Below are 25000 nucleotides of genomic sequence, written 5' to 3'. Positions count from 1 at the left end.
AAAGAGCCGATGACAGAATTAGAGCCGTGTGCAGATCAATTCGGCAGCAGCTGACCCTGAAAGGTGATTTTTATTAGAGGAGTAATTGGACGATCATTTGAAGGAGGCAACTTTTAGGGAGTTTCGATCGTTAAGACCTCATTCCATCCAATCGATGACAGGTTTACTTCACTCAAAAGCTCTTTTCACTCTTTTTGTTCCTCGTCATCCGTCAAAGTCAGAGTCAAGGTTTGTTTATCTGCACGGCGATGAAACGAAAAGAAATGAAAGCATAGTTATAAAACGAGTCAAACAAAGAAGAGAAAAAGCAAAGAAAGCTGAGAAATAAATGCTTTTCATTCTCGTCCTCATCAGCAAAGCAATCAAAATAAAAGTCCACCATATAAACAACAACAGCAAACAACAAAAATATTTCATGTATTTGCTTTGAGAATTTTTTTGCTTTTCTCCACAGTTTGAATGATTAAAATAGATCTGTGTATTTAAAGCGATTAAAGCCTCATAACACGTCCACTCGTCTCCATCAAGAGTGTCAAACTCAACTTCACTAAGGGGCCCCACACTGGAAAATGAGAATCACATGAAGGGCCAGACATGTAGAGCTCACGAACGTGCTTTTATTTAACCAAAAAGTTAAATATGTTTGACTATTATTCAATTCAATTGTATTTATAGTATCAAATCATAATAGGAGTTATCTCAAGACACTTTACACTACAGATGGAGTAGGTCTAGACCACACTCTATAATTTACAATTCCAGTAATTCACCCAAGAGCAAGCATTTAGTGTGACAGTGGCAAGGAAAAACTCCCTTTTAGGAAGAAACCTGGGACAGACCCAGGCTCTTGGTGGCCGGTTGGGGGTGTGATGAACAGTGGCAATAATAGTCACAATAAAGATAATGGAACAGTGACTATAAAATGGCATAGCAGGGCACTGCACGGTGTAGCAGGGCATAGCAGGGTAGAGCAGGGTAGAGCAGGGTGTAGCAGGGCACTGCACGGTGTAGCAGGGCATAGCAGGGTAGAGCAGGGTGTAGCAGGGCGCGGAGTGGGACCACGGCGACAGCTGCAACCATGATTTAGGTGCCACCCTAATCCGAGGCAAACTGCCGGGCGAAATATTATTATTGCACATCTCATATAGCCTTCTCACGTGCAATTTGGTGAAGAGACTTTTTGAGACTGAAGAGAGGGAGCGCCGCAGACAAAGCCGGGAATCAAAAAAATAAAACGTGTTTTTTGCCGATTTGCCTCTACTAGAAATGTAAGTGTAGCAAGCATCTCACTAGCGCTAGCGTTATCCATATTCAGACGCATGATGTATTAAAATGGTAGCCTGGATGGTAGCCTGGATGGTAGCCTGGATGCCAGCCGAACTTGGTCGAACTTGATCCGTTGTGGGGCAACTATGCTCCGACCAGAGCTGTTTTTGGACCAATCAAATTGTCAGGGCGGGCTTTATACGGTGACGGACAGATGATCAACAGTAACGTAATCAACCACGTCACCAAAGAGATGTGTAGATTTCGCCATCGCATCTGTTATAGAAGATATTGACAACAAAATGGAAAACCTCAAAGTATCACTTAAAAGAACATCTCCTAGCTGAGCAGAACTCTGTATTGGATAATAATAAGATTGCTGTTAGTATCATTGAGGGTTCTCTGTGTGCATTTGCTTGGTCATATTATTAGTGAACAATGTTATAATCTCATCTCTATGGTTTGTGAATAATTTAAACTAGGTCCTGTGTTGTTGTGTTGAATGTTGTTATGTCTTGTTATTATTTTCGTTGTTTTTCTTTCAGTGATGTATTGCTGTTTTTTGGTGGTAGTTTTTAATGTAATTGTGCACGTCAATGTATAGCTGCACAAGTTGTGGGTGGACTCCAGGAAGAATAGCTGTGGCTACCGCCCCAGCTAATGGAGATCCCAATAAATCAAATCAAACAGGGCACTCATTTTAAAAGAGGAACAGAGAACCGCAATCGAGGCATTTGTCGATCGGAAAGATGTTTTTGCCGTCCTTCCTACGGGATTCGGCAAAATTTTAAGGCTTTACACCGTGCTATACTTCAGTCAGCTTTTGTAGGCTGATACGCACTTTTTCCTACCGTACGTAGGTGACTTTGACGCTGCTATCCATGCACCTTGTACCGGTATTTATTTGTCCTCGTACTGTTACGGTTGTGTTCCAGTTGGACTGTGTGTAGAACTTGAATGTATTCATGTGTCTTGTAGAGAAGTGTTGAAATGAATCAAATAATCGATGCATCAAATCTCGGACATGGACGATGCTGCATCGATAATCGGCCGGGCCATAATCGATAATTTCTGTTTACAATTTAATGTCGGCCTGACAACATTTCTGTTTACATATTCTGGTATGTGTTTTGCACATTCAGGCAGCGCCATTTGCTCAGTGCTGTATAGTTTTATGTATCCATTTTAAAGCATGCAGAATGTTTGGTTTTTGGAGCTTGAAAAGCTATGAATTAAATATCCTACATGGCTTTAACAGAATCATGTATTTGACGCATCGTGATGCATCGAGATATCGAATTGAATCGCTGACGTGATAATCGTAATTGAATCGGGAGATCAGTGAAGATTCACACCTCTAGTCTTGTATGTGTTTATGTTTGCTGGACACCTAATCACCCTTCGAGGGACACATGTGAAGTAGAAGTTGAAGTTGACCCCTCTCCTTTGCAATCTTCCTCTTCGTCTCAGTCTGTAAAGCAGCCAAAGCCGACCTGGTCTTCCTGGTGGACGGTTCCTGGAGTATCGGCGATGACAACTTCCTGAAGATCATCCGCTTCCTGTACAGCACCAGCGGAGCTCTGGACCGGATCGGCCCGGATGGCACACAGGTACCGCCGGCGCATTCAAAACTTAAGTCCAAATCATTCATCGCCTGCGTTTACATGCACGTAATATTCAAAAACATTTTGGGCCGGAAAACAATATTCCTTGGGTGGTTCAAACGACCTTTTTGTCTGTCTGTCTGTCTGTCTGTTTGCATGTCGGTCTGTCTCTGTCTATCTATGTGTCTGTCTGTCTGTCTGTCTCCGTCTGTTTGTCTGTCTGTCTTTGTGTCTGTTTGTCTGTGTTTCTGTTTGTTTGTTTGTCTTTCTGTCTGTGTATCTGTGTTTCTGTCTGCCTGTCTGTGTTTGTCTGTGTTTCTGTTTGTCTGTCTGTCTGTCTGTCTGTCTATGTGTCAGTCTGTCTGTGTTTGTCTGTGTTTCTGTTTGTCTGTCTGTCTGTCTGTCTATCTATCTGTGTCTGTCTGTCTGTCTGTGTTTGTCTCAGTTTCTGTTTGTCTGTCTGTCTGTCTATCTATCTATGTGTCTGTCTGTCTGTATTTGTCTATGTTTCTGTTTGTCTGTCTATCTGTCTGTCTGTCTGTCTGTCTGTCTGTCTGTCTGTCTTTGTGTCTGTGTTTCTGTCTGTCTTTCTGTCTGAGCCCCCCCTCCACTAAGCTGTCTATGGCCCTGTTAAACTAAGCTAAGCTGTTTCTTTAAATTCCCCTTCAGTGTGAAACGTTGTTATGGTTGATCTGTTATACCGTATGTGGTGTTCCTGCGTTGTGCAACAGGTGGCCATCGCACAGTTCAGCGACGACGCCCGGACCGAGTTCAAGCTGAACTCGTACGGCGACAAGGAGCGTCTGCTGGACGCCATCAACAAGATCTCCTACAAGGGGGGGAACACCAAGACGGGTGAGTGCACCGGAGACAGGCTGCCGAGAGAGACAGACAGCACAGCGTAATGAGGGAGAACGGAAGAACTGCTCCCGAGTTACTGAACGCTGCCAGAATGTGTTCTCGCAGTCGGGTAGCATAATAATATATTAGTTATATTAGTTATATTATATTAGTTATATTAGAGGGGGCCAAGGGCCTGACGCGGTCCACTTTGGTCAGTTAGGAACAAAGACCAACGACTTCTCTCGTTTAAGGTGGTTAATTGAAGGTCCCATGGCATGAACATTTCACTTTATTTTTTTTTATTGTTTTTTCTTAACATTAATATGAGTCCCCCCAGCCTGCCTATGGCCCCCCAGTGGCTAGAAATGGTGAATACAGTGTTAGGGGACCACTAAGGTCTATATAAAATAGACTTCAGATACAGTATTAGGGGACCACTAAGGTCTATATAAAAGAGACTTCAGATACAGTATTAGGGGACCACTAAGGTCTATAAAAAGACTTCAGATACTTAGGGGACCACTAAGGTCTATATCAGATACAGTATTAGGGGACCACTTAAGGTCTATATAAAAGAGACTTCAGATACAGTATTAGGGGACCACTAAGGTCTATATAAAAGAGACTTCAGATACAGTATTAGAAGACCACTAAGGTCTATATAAAAGAGACTTCAGATACAGTATTAGGGGACCACTAAGGTCTATATAAAAGAGACTTCAGATACAGTATTAGGGGACCACTAAGGTCTATATAAAAGAGACTTCAGATACAGTATTAGAAGACCACTAAGGTCTATATAAAAGCATCCAAAGAGCACCATGTCATGGGACCTTTAAAGCTGGAATAATAATAGAGACTAGTATACAAGGATCGTTCCGGTTCAAGAATCCACTGTCAGCAATATATGAGAAAATGAGCAGGCTATTCTGATTGGTTAATAACTAAAACGTGAGGCTGCCGTGGTTTAAAACGTTGGTGCTTCCTGGTTGGTGTACGGACTGGTCCCAGTCTCTTGGCACTCGATCTGTCCAATGGTAGAGGACGACACCCTAAAAAGAGATTTCCCCGTGGCCGGTGAGCTCAGTTGGTGGAGCGGGCGCACGTAAGCAGAAGGTCCAGGATTCGAGTCCGACCTGTGACGGTTTTCCTGCATGTCTAACCCTAACCCTGGACGATATGGAGAACATCATATATCACAATATTTTTCACCAAATACCTCGATATCGATACCGCAACGATATTGTAGCGTTGACTATCTGTGCTTTCACAAAATATATTTACACAATGAGATTTTAGATGAATAATAATCAGTAATGTGGATAAAATGACTAAGTGGGTAAAGGCGAATAATAGAACAGCTACAGTGTGAGACAAGGCAACAGTCTAACTTAAACACACACACACACACAGAAACAACTTTCTAATAACATTATCAATACTTATTGACTGGCAGACAAACACAGATAATTAAATCTGTGTGTCTGCCTTTGTGTCAGTGTGTACGTGTCTGCAAGTTAGACACATGCACTTTCCTGTCAACACGTGTCTTTGTGCGTACGTTTGTGTAAAACACAGAAGAGTGTGTTTGCATCAATGCCTCCGCCCTTGTTTAAGATGCACAGACGCCTATATAGAGAGAGAGTGTGTGTATGTGTGTGTGTGTGTGTGTGTGTGTGTAATGAGAGGGAAGTCCGTGGGGAAGCAGCGAGAGGTGGAGTCATTAATCAGTGTTTACAAAGCAGCCCAGTCACTTCCTCCTGCAGGGACCAGACTGGAACTCTCCCACCGCTAATGTCACACCGTAAAGCAGCAGTCCTCCTCCTCTTCATCTCCTCCTCCTCTTCCTCTCTCCTCCTTTTCATCTCCTCCTCCTCGTCCTCAACTTCTTCTCTCCTCCTCTCCTCCTCCTCTTCCTCTCACATCCTCTTCGTCTCCTCCTCTTCGTCCTCAACTTCTTCTCTCCTCCTCTCTCCTCCTCCTCCTCCTTCTCTTCCTCTTCATCTCCTCCTCAACTTCTTCTCCTTTCCTCCTCTCCTCCCTCTCTTCCTCTTCTTCTCTCCTCTCCACCTCTCCACTACTCCTCCTTCTTTCCTGTCTTCCTCCTCCTCTCCTCTCTTCTCCTACTCCTCTTCTCCTCCTCTCCTCTCCTCCTTCTTACCTGTTTCTCTTCATCTCCTCCTCTTCTTCTTCTTCTCCTCCTCTCCTCCTTTTCTCCTCCTTCTCTTCCTCTTCTCCTCCTCTTCTCCTCCTCTCTACTCCTGCTCCTCTCTTCTCCTCCTCCTCATCTCCTCCTCTCTTCTCCTCCTTTCCTCCTCTCAACTCCCCCTGCTTAATGTCACACTGTGAAGCATTAATCCTCTTCCTCTCGTCCTTCTCTTCTCCTCCTCTCCCCCCGTCTCACCGTGAAGCATTAATCCTCCTCCTCTCCTCCTCTCTTCTCCTCCTCTCCTCCTCCTCTCCCCTTGTCTCACCGTTCTATTAGACGGCAGCAGTTTGGGGAGTTTAAAGGCACTCGGTCGCCTCGTTCTGCACACCGCAATTAAGCCAGCCTCCCCCAGAGCTCCTGCAGGTCTGCCGAGGATTTGATTACTGGAGTTATTTGACAGACCGGGTGCGACTCCGTTCTTTTATTGAGATGTAATAACCGTGCACGGTGTGTTTGCCACAGAACTAAATTCTACTTGTGGTGGTAGCTGACTGAAAAAGAAGAAAATTGTACTGCAAATATTTTTATACAAAATTCTGCAGGTAGCAATTCAACATTTTAAATGTAACGGTATAATGCGGTAAGGGAAGGTGGCTTTCACATCTGACAACAAAGTCCAGTTCATTTGGTTAGTACGAACAGGGCACGACCGTATCTTTTTCCCAAGGGGCACGTTCAGGTAAATACACACACACACACACACACACACACACACACACATATATATATATATATATATATATATATATATATATATACATACATATACATACATATACATACATACATATACAGTACAGGCCAAAAGTTTGGACACACCTTCTCATTCAATGCGTTTCCTTTTTATTTTCATGACTATTTACATTGTAGATTCTCAATGAAGGCATCAAAACTATGAATGAACACATATGGAATTATGTACTTAACAAAAAAGTGTGAAATAACTGAAAACATGTCTTATATTTTAGATTCTTCAAAGTAGCCACCCTTTGCTTTTTTTATTAATAAGGGAAATAATTCCACTAATTAACCCTGACAAAGCACACCTGTGAAGGTAAAACCATTTCAGGTGACTACCTCATGAAGCTCATTGAGAGAACACCAAGGGTTTGCAGAGTTATCAAAAAAAGCAAAGGGTGGCTACTTTGAAGAATCTAAAATATAAGACATGTTTTCAGTTATTTCACACTTTTTTGTTAAGTACATAATTCCATATGTGTTCATTCATAGTTTTGATGCCTTCAGTGAGAATCTACAATGTAAATAGTCATTAAATAAATAAACACATTGAATGAGAAGATGTGTCCAAACTTTTGGCCTGTACTGTACATGTAGACATACATGTGGAACGCTCAAAATGCGTACAGATAACACACCATTTGGCTTTAGGAAAGTGGTGTGTATGTTTACGCAAAGTCATGATGCCACGTTGCTTTTTTACCATTTCTTTCTACGTTGTTTTTAAGCGTATAGGGGGCCAGTAAAAATCGGCTTAGAATGTTACGTTGAACTCTGCGGACTTGTAACCTGACTCCACCAGATGGGTCGCTTCGCATTTGCTCGGCATATGCTTCTGGGAACTTTCCGTTGGAGAACTTTTGGGCAAGGGGCGAAAATCCTGGTTAGCTGATTGGATAAACCATCCGTCTATCACCTCCTATAGTTGGTGATAGACGGGTCAAATCAACCAATCAGATCAAACCTCTTGCCGAAACCAGTTGTGGAGAAGAGCAAAAAAATCTTTTCCTCCGAGAAAAGCCTCCAGTGCCGTTTTTTTACTCTTCTTTCAATGAAGGAATACTTTCTAATTTTGATAAAACTCGCTGCGATAGCTACGCTCATCTCATCCGTGGAAGCCGCCACGTTGTTCGGACTGAACAGTCGCTTCCTTCCTAAACCCCGCCTCAAAACCAACGCCGATTGGTCGGTCGTTTTGGCGAATGGCTCCAAATTTTCTCTATCTCAAGATGCCGGACTGATCTGCGAGTGGAAAACTGGAGCTCACCAGATCAGGACGGGCTCGTTTTGCTCCTCAGTTGAAAAATGTAGGAGTGACTGTTGCTAATGTGTACAATAATACAATAGCGTTAAGAATACAAACCATTATGAAGTGTAATGTTTTTCTATTTTGAAATATCGATCGATAAATTGTCCGTGATGTAGAGTAACAGTGACTGCTCCTACGGTTCAGCGTGCATCTGAACCGCAGACTGTTGCAAATGTGACCATCATAGTGTGAAATACAGTTTAACTGGTGCTGTCACGTCAACGGGCCTCAGCACAGAGGCGGAGCGAGACGACGCCCGGGCAGGGCAGTGCCGCGAAAGCACTCAAAACTTTGACTTATGGCTCGTATCGTGGTCACCTGGAGAGTCCGGTGCGATGTCCGACAATCAGACATTTTGGCGCTCGTGATATTCCTCTGGCGCAGGCTAAAACCTCTTTAAAGGGCGCCAAAACTTTCTCTATGCAGTATAAACCTTCATAAACCTGTCATAATAGTAACCATTAACGGTCCCATGACATGGTGCTCTTTGGGTGCTTCTATATAGACCTTAGTGGTCCCCTAATACTGTATCTGAAGTCTCTTTTATATAGACCTTAGTGGTCCCCTAATACTGTATCTGAAGTCTCTTTTATATAGACCTTAGTGGTCCCCTAATACTATATCTGAAGTCTCTTTTATATAGGCCTTAGTGGTCCCCTAATACTGTATCTGAAGTCTCTTTTATATAGACCTTATAATACTGTATCTGAAGTCTCTTTTATATAGACCTTAGTGGTCCCCTAATACTGTATCTGAAGTCTCTTTTATATAGACCTTAGTGGTCCCCTAATACTATATCTGAAGTCTCTTTTATATAGACCTTAGTGGTCCCCTAATACTGTATCTGAAGTCTCTTTTATGTAGACCTTAGTGGTCCCCTAATACTGTATCTGAAGTCTCTTTTATATAGACCTTAGTGGTCCCCAATACTGTATCTGAAGTCTCTTTTATATAGACCTTAGTGGTCCCCTAATACTATATCTGAACCTCTTTTATATAGACCTTAGTGGTCCCCTAATACTGTATCTGAAGTCTCTTTTATGTAGACCTTAGTGGTCCCCTAATACTGTATCTGAAGTCTCTTTTATATAGACCTTAGTGGTCCCCTATTCCTGATTGGCCCATCTGAGCTTTCATTTTCTCAAAGACAGAGCAGGATACCCAGGGCTCGGTTTACACCTATCACCATTTCTAGCCACTGGGGGACCATAGGCAGGCTGGGGGTAACTCATATTAATGTTAAAAAACCTCATAAAGTGAAATTTTCATGCCATGGGACCTTTAAACTCCGGATCGACTCCAGCCGCCTTCCCTGCGGGGGAAATAGATCGATGTCGGTCGATGTCTTCTTCTGTGTGTTAATTAGCGGATCGCAAACCCAAGTTTAAGGCTCGTATCGCCACCTGCATTACTGTAATTGGAGTGTGTAGAATAATCAATGGCATTAATGAATCTGCACGGAGAAGTAGGGTCTTGCGTTTGTGTGTGAGAGAGAGAGAGAGAGAGAGAGAGAGAGCATGTATGGCAGTATGTGGCGGTCAACATTGATTGTGTGGCGGCACAAATATATCAATCTATGGGAAACACTGGTGCAGCAGCTCTGCGGTCTGTCGACCAATCAGTCTGCTGTTGTTATTTTGGTTAATTGTATCATATATAATATTGAATAAATATATTTTCTTTTTTACCCGTCACACGTTCCCAGTGAGGTTCAAGGTCTTGTTTTGTCCCAAAGATATTTAGTTTTAGAAAGATTTTTTTTTTTTTTAAAACACTGGAGAAAGCAGCTGGAGAAGCTGGAACCAGTTGTTTGTTTCGATGATTGAAATCATTTATTTATTTATGAACATTTATTAGAGGATCAACCCCATGAGATGCATCATCTCGTTTTCATGGGGGTCCTCAGGATCATGTACAAAACAACAGAACAGCAGAACAAAAGAGTAGATACAATCAAACAGAAAAGAGAAGAAGAAAAAAACAACAACAAAAAAACAATAATAATAAAAAACACGCATGCCCACACTACACACACATAGGCTCTCAATATCCCTACCCCCGTCCCTATCACATGTAAAATGTTTGAGAAACGACTAATGTAACATATTAAATATTACACAATAATCCCACATATAACTGACAAAGTTAACATCACAATGGACATTTATGTACATAAGCTCATTCATATATAGCCTACACACATACATAACATGACACCTATCAATTACAAATCTGAAAAGCTAGAAACATAGACAAGTATTCTGAAGATGTGTTAACAAAGCAGTTCGGAACAGAGGAAAAGACGTAAGCGAGCGAATCGATGCAGGAAGGCAGTTCCAGTCACGAGGAGCTCTAACACAGAAAGCATATTTCCCAACTTCTCTATTAACTCCCGGACAGTAAAGAAGATCTGTTCGATGTGACGAAGGCTATATTGTGAACTATAAGGCACTAAACATTGCGATAAATAATATGGATTTCAGGATGGTTGCGTGATCGCATCGTTTCGCCGAATGATTTTGAACCGTGTGTCCAATCAGGTCGAGCCATCCAGCACGTGAAGGAAAACATCTTCACGGCAGAGGGGGGCATGAGGCGGGGCATCCCCAATGTCCTCGTGGTCCTCACCGACGGCCGCTCTCAGGACGACGTCAACAAGGTCTCCAAGGAGATGCAGATGGAAGGTCAGAGCTGTGCTGTTTACAAAAAGTCCCAGCAGTAAACATTATTATTATTGTGTGTGTGTGTGTGAGGGTCACTATACAGAAAGCTGATTTTGTAAGACAGGGGTGTCAAACTCATTTTCACTGAGGGCCACAGTGGAAAAAGAGAATCACCTCAAGGGCCAGACATGTAGAGATTATTGACTTATTTTTGTTTCATTGAAAAAGTAAAATATCTTTGACTGTATTACAGCATGTCACTTTTTTGACATTGCTGTAGTCATTTTTGTATGTTTTTTTCCTGACTTCTTTATGGCTTTCTCAGATGTTTGTCACCTTTTTATTTAAATTGTTGCCTTTTTTTCATTTTTTTATGCTTTTTGTTGCATTTGTCGACATAAAGCCCTACACAGGTCAGCAAAAATGTTCCTTAGCCATCATAGAATTTAGCAAATTAAGCAAAAACAAGTATCTTTTTTTTTTTTTACAACAATGTTTCTGCCTAAATATGAAGAAATTTCTGAGTCTCAAAGTCGGCAAATCTGCCAAATTCTGCTTTGAGTGTCTATTTAACTGCAGTTAAAAAAACACTTTCCCATGTTTTTGGCGCATAACTAGGCGGGCCAAAATCTATTGTGAACCTAAATGGATAGGCGGGCCGGATCATAATCTGCAAAGGGCCTGATTTGGCCCGCGGGCCTTGAGTTTGACACGTGTGTTGTAAGATGTGTGAAAATGCCCTTAAAATGCTAAAGCAATAAAAAAACAATAGAATTTAGGGCTGGGATCATATGCTTTTGTCCTGATTGGATTCTTTCCCCATACATGGGCACCAGTTCTATTTGTGTGAGTGTGTGTGTCTTTTCTTTTCATGCCACTTCTTACTTCTACTCCTCTATATTTCAGAAATATTGTACTTTTTACTACTCTACATTCATCTGTTACAGCTTTAGTGACTTTAGTTACTTACACGTTAAGATCTCTGCACACAGAAAACATGTAGTTTGTAACATCTGATGAAGTCCAGCTGACATGATTAGACCATTAATTAGATCCTTTACACTTTCTACAATGGGAGGAGAGTTCTCTACTTTTACTTTAACTACATTTTCCTGATTAAACTGTCCTTGTAATGAGTAGCTTCTTCAAAACTCGACAGTTAGCTAACAGTGTAAAGTTCTCCCAAAAAACACAAGGCATAACTTTTCTTGGGGTTCGATGAAGAAACTGTCCTTTCCTTATTATACTGTAAAACTGTAACGAAGAGCCAAAGACAAACAGAAATGAGATGAAACTAATACAGATACCCAAAATATAGTGCAAACTGACAACTTTCAGCAACAGAAAATGCTGAGTCACAACTAATAGCCATGCTAACTATCAATTTAGTGATTTGACATTAGAAAACTCCAATAAACCAAAGATATGCCAAGTACAATTACTTTTAACATTTTTTTAGTAACCTATACAGTACTTACGGACAAATAGTATCCAAGGCAACAATGTAAGAAGAAAATATGCAGCAGGAGAATACTGCGCTGGCACTCTGATGGAAATGTACAACTGAAAGTGAAACTTAAACTAAAGCTACTACTGCTGGTTAGCCAAAAAGGGGGCGCTGCTGTACACACAATTATGTTAAAAACCAAACTCTTTCTTAATTTATTTTAGAGAGGTCAGAACACTGATGATACTTACAGATTATAACTTAAGTAACATGTTCAAGGTAGGACTTTTACAACTACAGTGTGGTATTAGTACTTTTACTGAAGTAAAGGATCTGAATACTTCTTCCACAGCTGGTAGGTTTACTAAACTGTTGCTGCACAGCTTTTTTTGAATCGCTCCTTTATTTCTAGATATATTTCTGTCTCTTTTAGTGATGCTTGACTGTCAAACTCGATAATAAATCATATCCCATCCATACAGGGTTAGTAGTACACAGCTATTAAAGACAGACTACTTTGGGGCGTGTAGAGACTGCTCGCTTCATATAGTTGCTGAAGACAGTTGCGAGTCCTCTTGATTCTTCCTCTGTCCTACGCAGGCTACATTGTGTTTGCGATCGGCTTCGCCGATGCGGACTACGGCGAGCTGGTGAGCATCGCCAGCAAACCCAGCGACCGACACGTCTTCTTCGTGGACGACCTGGACGCCTTCACCAAGATCGAAGAGAAGCTGGTGACCTTCGTGTGCGAGGCGGCCACTGCCAGTGAGTAACCGGAGCTGGTTTCTGTTTCCAGTAGGCCTGCAACAATTATCACATAATTGTGATAATGTAGGGCTGTTGGAACAAATTCAGAAAGTCTAATATAATTTGAATAGTACAAAAAATCAATGATGTCATTGTGCTAACCGAGCAACGTTGGCCTCACAGGTCCCATGGCATGAAAATGTCACTTTATGAGTTTTTTTTAACATTAATATGAGTTACCCCCAGCCTGCCTATGGTCCCCTAGTGGCTAGAAATGGTGATAGGTGTAAACCGAGCCCTGGGTATCCTGCTCTGTCTTTGTCTGCCAATCAGGAATCTTGCTCCTTATGAGGTCATAAGGAGCATCCAAAGAGCACCATGTCATGGGACTTTTAACAACAGAGCCACTTCACTAGCTACACTTGTTAGATAATGTTTCATTACAGAGTTCTCTGTTGATTTCCTGGTTCTCCTTCTCCATAAACAACATGAAATCAAGGAGAGGGTTCACTTCTCCTGCTCCAGATTTCCCACCGTGGTCAGAAAGAACAGGGGAGACACTTTGTTTCTCTCACTAGGACTCTAGAGTCACTCTGAAGATAATCACCATCACTCTCTCACTCGCTCTAACACACACACACACACACACACACACACACACACACACACACACACACACGTCTGCTTGATGCACACACCAACGCACAAGTATAAACTGCAGGCCACTTAGGCTACTACGAAAGCTCTGCGTGGAACCTCCGCAGGACCACAAGTCATGCTGAAATTTCAATTTTATTTCTATAATCACTGTTTCTATGTTTAACCTCAATTAATTGCTAACATTAGCTACGGTCTTAAGGTATGACTGGTAATTGTTGTTTATGTTTAGGTATGCCAAATTTTAATTATATAAGTGATTATTGGTCGGACTGTGTGTTTTTATTATTATTTAAATTGTTAGTTGTTGGCACTTGACCCTAAACACGTTATTATCATAAAAACATTTGTTTTTATGATAATAACGTGTGAGGCGTGGTTTACTTCATAAGTCATGAAGAGATCACTGAAGAAATGTGTCTTCTTAATCAAACACAACTCTTTCTTTTTCTTTTTCCCAGCGTGTCCGTCCGTGCCGATGAGCGGCAGCACGACACCAGGTAACAGACAACAAGGAGGCGGCACAGAGTTAACGCAAAGCGACTCAAAGAGAAACCCTTTCCATGCACCGCTGGATGCACAGTATATTGTCTACGAGCAGTACAGTGTGTGATGTGCAAGAGGTTCAGAAGTAGCAAAAACAAAAAAAACAAATATTGTTTGTTTAACAAATATACTGTTTACATTGCTCATTGTCATGTAATGTTGGCGCTGCCAGGATGAGTAGAAAAACACACAACAACTGTTTACAGCTGAGCTTTCTGAGTCTTCTGCTCTTCTAAAAGCTCTTCTTTTTTACTTTGACGTCTGGTTTCATGAATAAGACTGGATGTTGGGTAAACAGGTTGGCACATAGCCACAGAAATGCAGCTATTTGGGCTTAAGAACTCAGACACACGTTTAAAAATACAAATTATCCGATTATACAATACATGTTAATACAATACTTTTACATGCATGTATGTGTTTCTTTTGTACAAAATGTTGGCAGGACCGAGTCAAGTCAGCATACATCACCCTCTGTCCTTACACCTTCGATCGAGATAAGGAAAAACTCCCCAACAAAACAATAATTTTGGCATTTTTAGGCCTTTATTTTGATAGGACAGCTTAGACTTGAAAGTGGAGAGAGAGTGGGGAATGACACGCAGCAAAGGGCCGCAGGTCAGAGTCAAACCAGGCATAAACCTCTATATATAGGGGCGCCCGTTCTACCAGGTGAGCTACCCAGGGGCCCCCAACAAACCTTTTAATGGGGAAAAAGGAAGAAAGCTCAGGAAGAGCAACAGAGGAGGGATCCTTCCCCATGGGCGGATAACTACAATTGGATTAAAACCTATGACCAGTGCACAGAGGCGGACTTGGACAAAAATTCGTCACTGTGATTTCTGTCCCTTACCAGCCCAATTTCAGACGAGGACAGTATTTGCTTTATGGTTCCAAAAACCAGGCTCAGCGTGAGATTATGGCACCAGCAGCATGAGGCGCACTTCCAGGCTTTTATAATTAAATAATACACACACACACACACACACACACACACACACACACACACACACAGGAGCAATTCATAAGACCTTCAAATAAACTACCACAGCACCATTTTAGAATAGAATGGAAATGCTGCCATATTTAAAACACATTATTACATACTTAAACACCCAAAACACCAAAGTACGAAGACATAGCGGACCAGACGCTTTTATTTTGAAAAGTAGAAGCCCAGACGGCACCAGACGTGAGATTTACGGGATATAAATGTTATTTCATAAAAAGCTAAGCTTTATTTTGCATTTAGCTTCAGTGCTGGCTTCTGAGACTTTAACCATTCTTATTAAATGGCCAGCTGCTCTCTTTGGATATGAAGTTCCCATTCCTTCGTCCCGTCTCCAGGTTTCCGTATGATGGAGCTGTTTGGGCTGGTGGAGAACCGCTACGGCAGCGTCTCCGGTGTTTCCATGGTACCCGGCACCTTCAACACCTTCCCCTGTTTCCACCTGCACAGCAACGCTTTAATGGCACAGCCGACCAGGTACAGTTTTTCACAAGTCTCCTCCCTCACTATAAATAGATTACAAGCTCCGATATCTACATCTGAGTATCGACTGTATCCACAACCCATAATGCACTCTGTTTCGACCCTAAAATAGAGATCTTATCCACTAGGGCTTACGTCTCCAGGTAAGACCAAATGCTTATTGATCGGACAAAGTTGGTGTTACTTTCATAATGCCAGCCTGTCCACTAAAGCGTGATTTCTCGCCACACTGCTGCTGTTGGGTGTGAACAACACAGACGGGACACAATGCTGCGTTCACTGTTGTTGTAAAGTTCCCTTCTGCCATCTAGTGGGTCTTCTTTTTGTTGTTTGTCAGCTATTGACTGGTGAAATAAGTTCTTGTAATTACATTTTAAGTGAATTACTCAAATTCACCATATGGTCTTAGCAATAAACAAGCCACAAGCCATTCTTTAATGTTACCGACTGTTGTTTTCTGCTTATATTTTTTAAAGTATCGGTTCAGGCATCGTTTGGTTTAACCCTCCTGTTGTCCTCGGTTCAAATCTGACCCGTTTTCAAAATGTTTTCTATATTTTTTCAACCAAATTTTAAAACAAAGTAACGTGGATGGTTCCATATGATGCTCTTCACAAGTTAAATAAATGATCAGTTCACTACTTTCATTGAATTTGGGTGTTTTATTCAATTGTATAACATGTAAAGAAAAATTGATAAAAGAACGTTGAAAAACGTAGGAAAAAAGTGACAGAAATATTGGAAAAAGGGACAAAAAACGTCCGGAAAAGTGACAAAAACATCAGGATAATCTTCTAAAACATCAAGAAAAGTGACAATAACATGGGAAAAGCTTAAAAAAAAAAAAGTATTTACAGAAAATTCTAAAAGAAGTGTGAATTTTTTTTACATTTTGACCCAACAAAAACTTGCAGGTCGACGGGGAAGACAATACAGGGGTTATGTTTTTGTTTTTTTTAAGTATCGGTTCAGGCATTGTTTAGTTTAAGGTGCCTCTTCTTTTTTTTTTATTAGAGTCGGCATGTTTTTTCCCCATCGACCAAACGATTGGTTGAAGAGTACGTAAGATTACATTTCAGTGGAGCAAGATTTTCTTTGGATTAGATTAGATTCAACTTTATTGTCATTGTGCAGAGTACAAAGACGACGAAATGCATTTTGTGTCCAACCACAAGTGCAAAAAGAGCAGAAAAGTGCAGCAATGTGATATTCAAAGTATAGACGGGACAAGAAATCTAGTGCAGTGTAGACAGTAGTATACAGCTGGTTTACAGAAGGTGGTTTATTATTTACAAATTAAATATAAATGTGTGCAGTGTATCAGCAGTTCCCTTATAAGAGCAGAATAAATATGGCTATGTGATCTGAACAATGTATGAACAACATGTACAGATATGTGCAATGTAGTAGCACAAACATTATAATAGTAGTAAGAATAATATAGATATATGCAGTTTATTAGCAGAATATATTATAAGAAAAAAAATCAGTATGAACCATATAGACAGAGATGTTTGAATACAGCCCTAATTTTCCTATTTATTTACGTGTGTGTGTGTGTGTGTGTGTGTGTGTGTGTGTGTGTGTGTGTGTGTGTGTGTGTGTGTGTGTGTGTGTGTGTGTGTGTGTGTGTCCCAGGTTCATCCACCCTGAAGGGCTGCCGTCTGACTACACCATCACGCTGCTGTTCCGACTGCTGCCCGACACGCCAGAGGAGCCCTTCGCCCTCTGGGAGATCCTCAACAAGAACAACGAGCCTCTGGTGGGAGTCATCCTGGACAGTGAGTCTGGCAGCTCAGCTGTGTGTGTGTGTGTGTGTGTGTGTGTGTAAATGGAAATTATCGCAGGCTGGAAACATTTCCATTTTATTTATTGTATTTGGTTGTTTCGTTCATTTATTGTCGATATCTAAAATGTCTTCCTGTTCCAGTGTTCAATATTCTTTAGAAATAAAGGTTTAGTGATCTTTGAAAAGGTGTACCTGCATTTTTATGCCATTATCGTTATATTAGATGAAAATGGTCTCTCAATGACAATATTATCGTTTATTGCAATCATTTCTGGGAAAATGTATCCTTCTTTTTTTTTAAACTTTTATTTATCCAGGTAAACTGTTTGAGAACCGTCCAAGAGGCTACAGAAATAAATGATAACATACTCCACAGCTATACACATACATGTCATACACATAACACACAACACTCCCATTTGCTATCGTGACAGGCCTACCCACGGGGTCTTAAATGTCTTTAAAATGTCTTAAATATGATATTTGAAAAATAAGGCCTTAAAAGTCTTAAATTTTCTTACATTTTGTTCACAAAGGTCTAACATTTCAATTGTCCTTTCGTAAGATTAAATAACTCCTTCATTGTTTTGTCCCAAAGCATGTATGTATTGAGTACCACACTATATGTTGTATTAAGTTCAAGTACTTTGTAAACAATTAGTTTTATAGCCTAAAATCCTTTCTGATATTCCATTATATCCTCCATACGTTTGCCAGCATGTTAGTGAAGTTGGTATTAATTTTCATTCTAAATGGTATTAAAAAAGTTCTTAAAAAGTCTTAAATTGAGATTAAATTGTGGAAACCTTCAGGGTACCTTGACCAAGACATTTGTCTGACATTTTTCTGCTTTTATATCTATGAATATAAATCCATCACAATCACGAACTGAATGCATAAAACACCAGGGATGCTCAGTGTTGTCATGCAGAAACAATTCAGGTACAAGCTCAAGAAATCAATACCTATTTTACAGAAAAAGATATTAATACAAACAGAAGGACTTTCAGAAAGGAATTTATTGCCGCAGCGGTTACCTTACGTGGAATTTGCCTTGGTGATTGGCGCATACATACAGAAACAAATACATACATACATACATACATACATACATACATACATACATGCACACTGTTTAGAAAGTGAACGTTTTTGTAAAGTGTTTTGACAGTCTATAGACCTTTTTCATAGCAGACATGTTGACATGTCCTAGTAGAAAAAGCACAGGTGTATTCAACATTACTGAAGGCTGCATTCCACTTAGGAGAGACCCTGGTATTGTGCATGCTGACTCACTGAAATATCTTACTGGGACACTTGATGGAACTCAGCCATCGTTAAGGTTATCAATCTCCTCTGTGCTTTTCCTACTATGACAAGTCAAAATGTGTGCTGTGAGAAAGGTCCATACCAGACATAAACCGTGCTTTATTTTTCTTTTAATTTCCGTTGTTGTTGACATGTAGTTTGTTTGTCTTCCCGCAGACGGAGGGAAGACTCTGACGTTCTTCAACAACGACTACAAAGGAGAGTTCCAGACGGTCACTTTCGAAGGACCGGAAATCCAAAAACTCTTCTACGGCAGCTTCCATAAGGTCAGACAGTCCTTCCAGAAAAATACAGAGTTCTTTTGTGATTGTTGTGGGGCAAAAAAATCCTTGATTATACGGCACGTTTTCTATATGCGGGATATTTATGCAATTTTATGCAATGAACTTGCGGGAACTTGCAAAAAAAGTGCTACATGTGAGAAACTTCGGGACTGTGTTGGGACCTGATTCCTCAGACAGAGTCTGGAGTTCTCATGTGAAAATCTCATGTTTCTGTCACACCAAGCCGATAATCGGCCGTTGGACAGTCTAGCGATGTCGGTGGCTCGAGTCTGTTCGGTGTGTCCCGTGCCGACGTCTGTCTGGGGGTCTGTCGGCGTTCATTTTGGCCGACCTGACATGTTCAGTCGGAGGCAGGACAGTCGGGACTCACCCGGAAATGGCGAGCGGGATGAGCGTGACTAGACTCTCTCAAAATCTGACGAAAATCTTTTAAACTGACCTTTGTTGATCTGGAATGAAGACAGATTCAGCAACTGCAACACGGCCTATTTCTCTATGTTTTCTCTATTTTTTTCTATTTCTTTTCCCTATGTTTTTAGAAACATGTTTCAGTGAACTATTTTAGTACAATATGAGATCGTATTCTGTAGGGCCGTCCTCGACTAAAGAAATTCTTAGTCGACTAACACTTATAGGATTTTGTCGACTAATCGATTAGTTGATTTAATCGACAGAGCTGTGAGCTTTGAGAGGTGGTTAACACTAGAAAAGCACAATATAAATGTAGTTAATTAACCATCTGTAAAACTGAGTTTCTCCACAATTAATCCTGCAAAAGCACCACTTTAAATCTTGTGTTTACCATAAATGTGCTCAGAAGTTTCTTGAAAATAAGTAATTAAGCATGAATAAGCATAAAAAATGACTAATCGACTAAAGAAATCTTAGTCAACTAAGACCAAAACGACCGATTAGTCGACTAATCGACTAAGAGGTGGCAGCCCTAGTATTCTGAACGAGCCGCCATGACAGTCTGGCTTTGAATTTCCGGAGAAAACAAACCCCATGTGAAGCTTTCGTCCAATCAGCTGCTGGTTTTCATTTCCTGGGCAACAATACAGAGTAGCGCCGCCTGCTGCTATGGAGACGTATTACGTTTCTCAAGTCAGTGTCGCCTCAGTGTGTCCCGAGGCAGTTTTTTTTTGGACCTCGGGGACCCGATTGATCATCTAGGCGTATCGACTCATTCGCCGACTCTTTCCCTCCCCTCCTCCCTTTTCCTCCTCCTCCCTGGCACTCATTCTTCTCTCCATCTGAATCCCGGCTGAGTAGAGACAGACCGATTGTAATAGTCAAGGCCTGAGTCTGAACCTGCTCGCAAGTCCTGTTGTGTTAGTGTCGGTGTCACTTCTGTCTGCTCGCTGTCAGCGGAGCTTATCCTGCTTACCTTTTCACCTTTCTTCTGCTTGTTGTGTGTGTGTGTGTGTGTGTGTGTGTGTGTGTGTGTGTGTGTGTGTGTGTGTGTGTGTGTGTGTGTGTGTGTGTGTGTGTGTGTTCTTGTTTAACTATGTTCGTGGGGTCCAAAAACTGGGAGTCCAGCATTGAGTCCGGACAGCTTTGTGGGGCCAAAATGCTGGACCCCACAACTTTAAAGGGCTGTTTGAGGGTTAAGACTTGGTTTTAGGATTAGGGATAGAATTAGGTCATGGTTAGGGTGAGGGTAAGGGTTAAGGTTAGACATTTAGTGGTGATGGTTAAGGTTAGGGTAAGGGTTAAGGTTAGGCATTCAGTTGTGATGGTTAAGGTGAGGGTAAGGGTTAAGGTTAGGCATTTAGTTGTGATGGTTAAGGTTAGGGTAAGGGGCTAGGGAATGCATTGTGTCAATGACGGGTCCCCACAAAGACAGTAAAACACACTTGTGTGTGTGTGTGTGTGTGTGTGTGTGTGTGTGTGTGTGTGTGTGTGTGTGTGTGTGTGTGTGTGTGTGTGTGTGTGTGTGTGTGTGTGTGTGTGTGTGTGTGTGTTTGCATACAGAGTGGATTTTATAATCCTAGAGGACCTGTACAGCACCTGAAGAGTCTGTTGTGTTGGTTTTTGTGCGATTATGGATCAGAGGACATCTCTAATTTGATGGTCGTCTCTGAACTTTTGGCGAACCTAACTAACTTTGAAAGACTGAGTGGTCCCCCGTGGGTCACAGACATTTCCCTCAGCTTCTTAACACCTTTCACACTTGGCAGATGAACTCATCTGCCAATCTCCGAAGATGTCAGCTTATCACTTAGTTTATGATAAGCTGACATCTTCGGAAATGTGACAAGAGTGTAGAAACGTCCTTTAGCGAGGTTTTTCCAGTCGGATAGGGTGGTGATGCTTCACACTTAACGCGAGGAACACACGCACACACAGACACAGACACACACACACACACCTTTGTAATAACATTATCAAGTCAAACGTGTGCACACTTTGCTTCATGCATACATTTGTGTTAAAGGGGTGATAGAATGATTATTTAGGGTATTTTACACTGTTCCTTAAGGTCTCCTAATGGGGTATGTAACATTGGTTGGGCTGAAAATTGCCCGAATGCTATTTTATTAGCCCCTTAACTACGCTGTGAATATGGCTCTATTTGGAACAAGAGCTTTTCTTCCAAATATGGTATGCTCATGAATATTCAGAATGAGCTACGCGCTGATTGGTTTGAGCAAACTACATAGAAACACATGGGAGACTCGACAGCAGGTCTCATTGCAAAGTTATACATTGTTTGTCGGGCTATTTCGTTATTAAATTCACTTCTGAGACTTTTTTAAGCGAGAAATCAACTATATAAAGCTCAAATATGGGACGTTTTACGATAATTGATGGCTTATTCCGACACAAAATTTGCAATTAGCCATCCATTTTCGTAAAACGGCCCATATTTGAGCTTTACATGGTTGATTTCTCGCATAAAAAAGTTTCAGAAGTGTATTTTGTAATGGAATAGCAGAGATCTGCGCGACCTAGATTCAGAAGACTACCTGATCTCAGGTCAGTTGTGTAGCCTATGTAAATGTTGGGGCGTGACCCTTCTCTTAATACACCCCTGGGCTGACAAAGGCTCCGGTTTTTGGGATTCGCCCGTTTTCAGCGGCAGTTTCAAAATATGAAATTTTCATAGTGAAGTGGTGTCAGTGGGACTTTGAGCTTCTATGTATGTCCTATTTACCCACCAAACTGTCGTTATTCAACTATGACAGGGTAAAATCGGTTTTGCATTCTATCACCCCTTTAAACACAGAAGGAACGTGTTTCCATTAATGCACACGCACACACACACAAACACACACACACACACACACACACACACACACAGAGAGACATACACACACACACACACACACACACACACACACACACACACAGACACTGGTTATGCAGTAGATTGCAGTTGCACACTGTGATTGCAGTTTGAAAAGCTGACTTTCAAGGTATAAATTATTAATTTTAATGTACTTAGAATTGCAGCCTGTTCCAGAGTACCTTCAACGTGAAGGTTAGTGTGTATAAACACATTTCGACAACCTCTGGTTCACAGACACCAACGTAACCAATCCCAACGAGCTGGAAACTCTGCGTATCCGCCCGATGCTTCCGTACAGTTGACCTCTTACCTCCACTCGCTATAAATAAATATTTCAGGGTCATGATTAAAATAAATATACTCTCCACTATCGCAGTGCAGCCGCAGCAGCAGGTCCGTTTGCATGTCATCCTGCGCGCAGTGATTATGTGACAGCAGTTTTCTTTTAATAAAGGGTCAATAAAGTTAATGTTAATTACAGCAATTGAACATTTGAACACTTTGAATGTTCATTCTTTAACAGATTAAAGAATTTGTCTCCGTTGATACGCTCTATACGGAACACCGTTGGGACTTTGGACCTCGCGTTGAAGGCGAAGGTGTTAACTTTCCCCCACTTTTCTCCAAAACTATTTGGTCCACATCAAAGCGTAAGCCAATCAGTGCACACACACTTTTTTTTCAGCTTTTCGACAGCAGAGACAGAGCAGTGCTTGCTGAGGGGCGCTGAAAGGCGATAAGTGTATTCTGACAGACTGATTACCGCGCGCGGAAATGAAGCTCCCTATCGCACGGTGTCGACCCTCTTAGTCGTCTGCATCCTGCCGCCTGTACCACTGTGTAATTCTGTAAACTGTAATTATCTGTGGATGCTGAGCAGGGATTGCTAGGCTCCTATAGGCTTTTAGTTTATACTTTTGGCAAATTCAAAAGTGTAATTTCTGACTTTGACAACTTTAAGTCATCACAACTTCACTTTAGAAACAAAATTACAGAGCACACGTTTAGGTTTATGGTCTGTTTTCTTTAGAGCTGTGTGTGTGTTTGTGTGTGTGTGTTTGTTGCATATCCTCTCTGCCAGGACAAACAAGTTGAGGATTATAATTGCACCCTATAGAAAATGAGAAATACTGTTCTAGGTAACAAACAAGCTTGTTAAAAAACTCTCCTTTTTTTGCTGTCTAACAAAGTTAGGCGTACAGAAGTAGGTCGGTGCTGTTCAGATGTGTGTGTGTGTGTGTGTGTGTGTGTGTGTGTGTGTGTGTGTGTGTGTGTGTGTGTGTGTGTGTGTGTGTGTGTGTGTGTGTGTGTGTGTGTGTGTGTGTGTGTGTGTGTACAGCTTTCCATGGAACCAATAAAACAGAGTCGCTGACAGCAGCTCGCCGTTCTGTGAGAGTTACAGTTTCATCCTTACAGTTCAGCACTCCACTGTCCACGATGGTGACAGTACTTCCTTGTATGCGTGATTTTATAAATAGCAGCGTTGCTCAGCGAGGTAATTTTAGTTTCGTTTCCACGTGCGCTCCTAAAATTTTGTCCCAGTTCCAGTTCTTTCGCTGCAGGTCGCGGAGCTATAAATGTGCTCTGTCGCAACACTGTAAAGGTGTTTGAACACAAGCTTGCTGCAAGGGTTTGCAGTGCACACAGGGCATAATGCACTGCCTACGCAATACACTGGTTATTACCATGGATGTACTCACGGCAAAATATTAACCCTCCTGTTGTCCTCGGGTCAAATTTGACCTGTTTTCAAAGTTTCTGTATCAGAAATATAGGTTACTTAAAACCAAATTGCCTCAAAAATAACATGGTTGGTTCCATACAACGCTTTTTGCAAGTAAAATGAAGGATCGGCTCATTACGCTCATTGAATTGTGGGGGTTTTATTCAACTTCATAGCATTTGAAAAGAAATTTAAATGGTTAAAAAAAAAAAAAAAACATATACCAGTCTGTGATCCACTCCACGTCCTCTGATTTTAGTTAGTCAAAATAATTCATAATTTGTGCTTTTTTTTTTTAAACTCATAAAGTAGGTATGAGTTAATATTAATGAGGTTTATTGACCATGAATTCCAGAAATAAGTGTAACGCTAGAGGTAATAGGTGGGAATGAAGTTGGCTAGGAAGATGTAGCACAGAATGGGGTGATAATTTATAATATATATATATATATATATATATATATATAAAACACAAGGGTTAATCTGCTGTTGATATTTCAAGCTGTGTGCTGAATGTGTCATTTGCTGGCAAGCAATTGATGAAAGGAAACATCACAAAATAGTCCTAAAAAAAATAGATTATTTACATACGGCGACGTAAATAAGCTGTTCCTTTACCAGAATCCCAGCTGTGAAGAAAAAAAAACAGTTCTGATGAATTGATAAAACAGGAAAAACTCCGGTGAGTGAAGCACACAGTGCTAGCCTGCCGTTAGCCATTTAGCTTCGTTGTTGTTAGCCATTGTGAGGAGAGAATACGCAGTTTTTGGCTGTTTAAGTTGAGCAACCTTTTGTATAAAAACCGGTCGGAATCATGAGGAAATGTTCTAATGTTTTTAATGTACTTTAGTTCATGCTGAGTCACTGTAAAAACAATCTAAAAAGATCGCTAGCGCTAATAGTTAGCTATCGCTAGCTATCGCAAATTACTGACTCATGCTGTAAGCTAGCTCGTAGCAGCACAGCTAATAGCATGGCGAAGCATTAAAGGTGCATTGCACACATTTTGCTGATAAACCTTATTTGTGTTTAGTGTAGTTAACACACATTAATGGTTGAAAT

The 25000-nt window shown here is 41.2% G+C and overlaps 1 protein-coding gene across 7 annotated transcripts in view; it reads left to right on the top strand.

The window, feature by feature from the left end:
- LOC114568716 (collagen alpha-1(XIV) chain-like) overlaps window positions 1–25000 on the top strand; it is a 317958-nt gene that overhangs the window by 165476 nt on the left and 127482 nt on the right. For all 7 annotated transcript variants that reach the window (XM_028598365.1, XM_028598362.1, XM_028598361.1 and 4 more), the window contains 8 exons: window positions 2737–2876; window positions 3602–3725; window positions 10510–10653; window positions 12680–12844; window positions 13945–13983; window positions 15377–15515; window positions 17160–17302; window positions 18796–18905. In XM_028598365.1, coding sequence (XP_028454166.1) covers window positions 2737–2876; window positions 3602–3725; window positions 10510–10653; window positions 12680–12844; window positions 13945–13983; window positions 15377–15515; window positions 17160–17302; window positions 18796–18905 — 1004 coding nt within the window. The remainder of the gene's footprint in view (window positions 1–2736; window positions 2877–3601; window positions 3726–10509; window positions 10654–12679; window positions 12845–13944; window positions 13984–15376; window positions 15516–17159; window positions 17303–18795; window positions 18906–25000) is intronic.

Source organism: Perca flavescens, chromosome 14 (assembly GCF_004354835.1).
Source record: "Perca flavescens isolate YP-PL-M2 chromosome 14, PFLA_1.0, whole genome shotgun sequence".
NCBI classification, from domain to species: Eukaryota; Metazoa; Chordata; class Actinopteri; order Perciformes; family Percidae; genus Perca; species Perca flavescens.
Note: the sequence above shows the minus strand (reverse complement) of the source record. Positions and strands in the feature narration are given on the sequence as shown.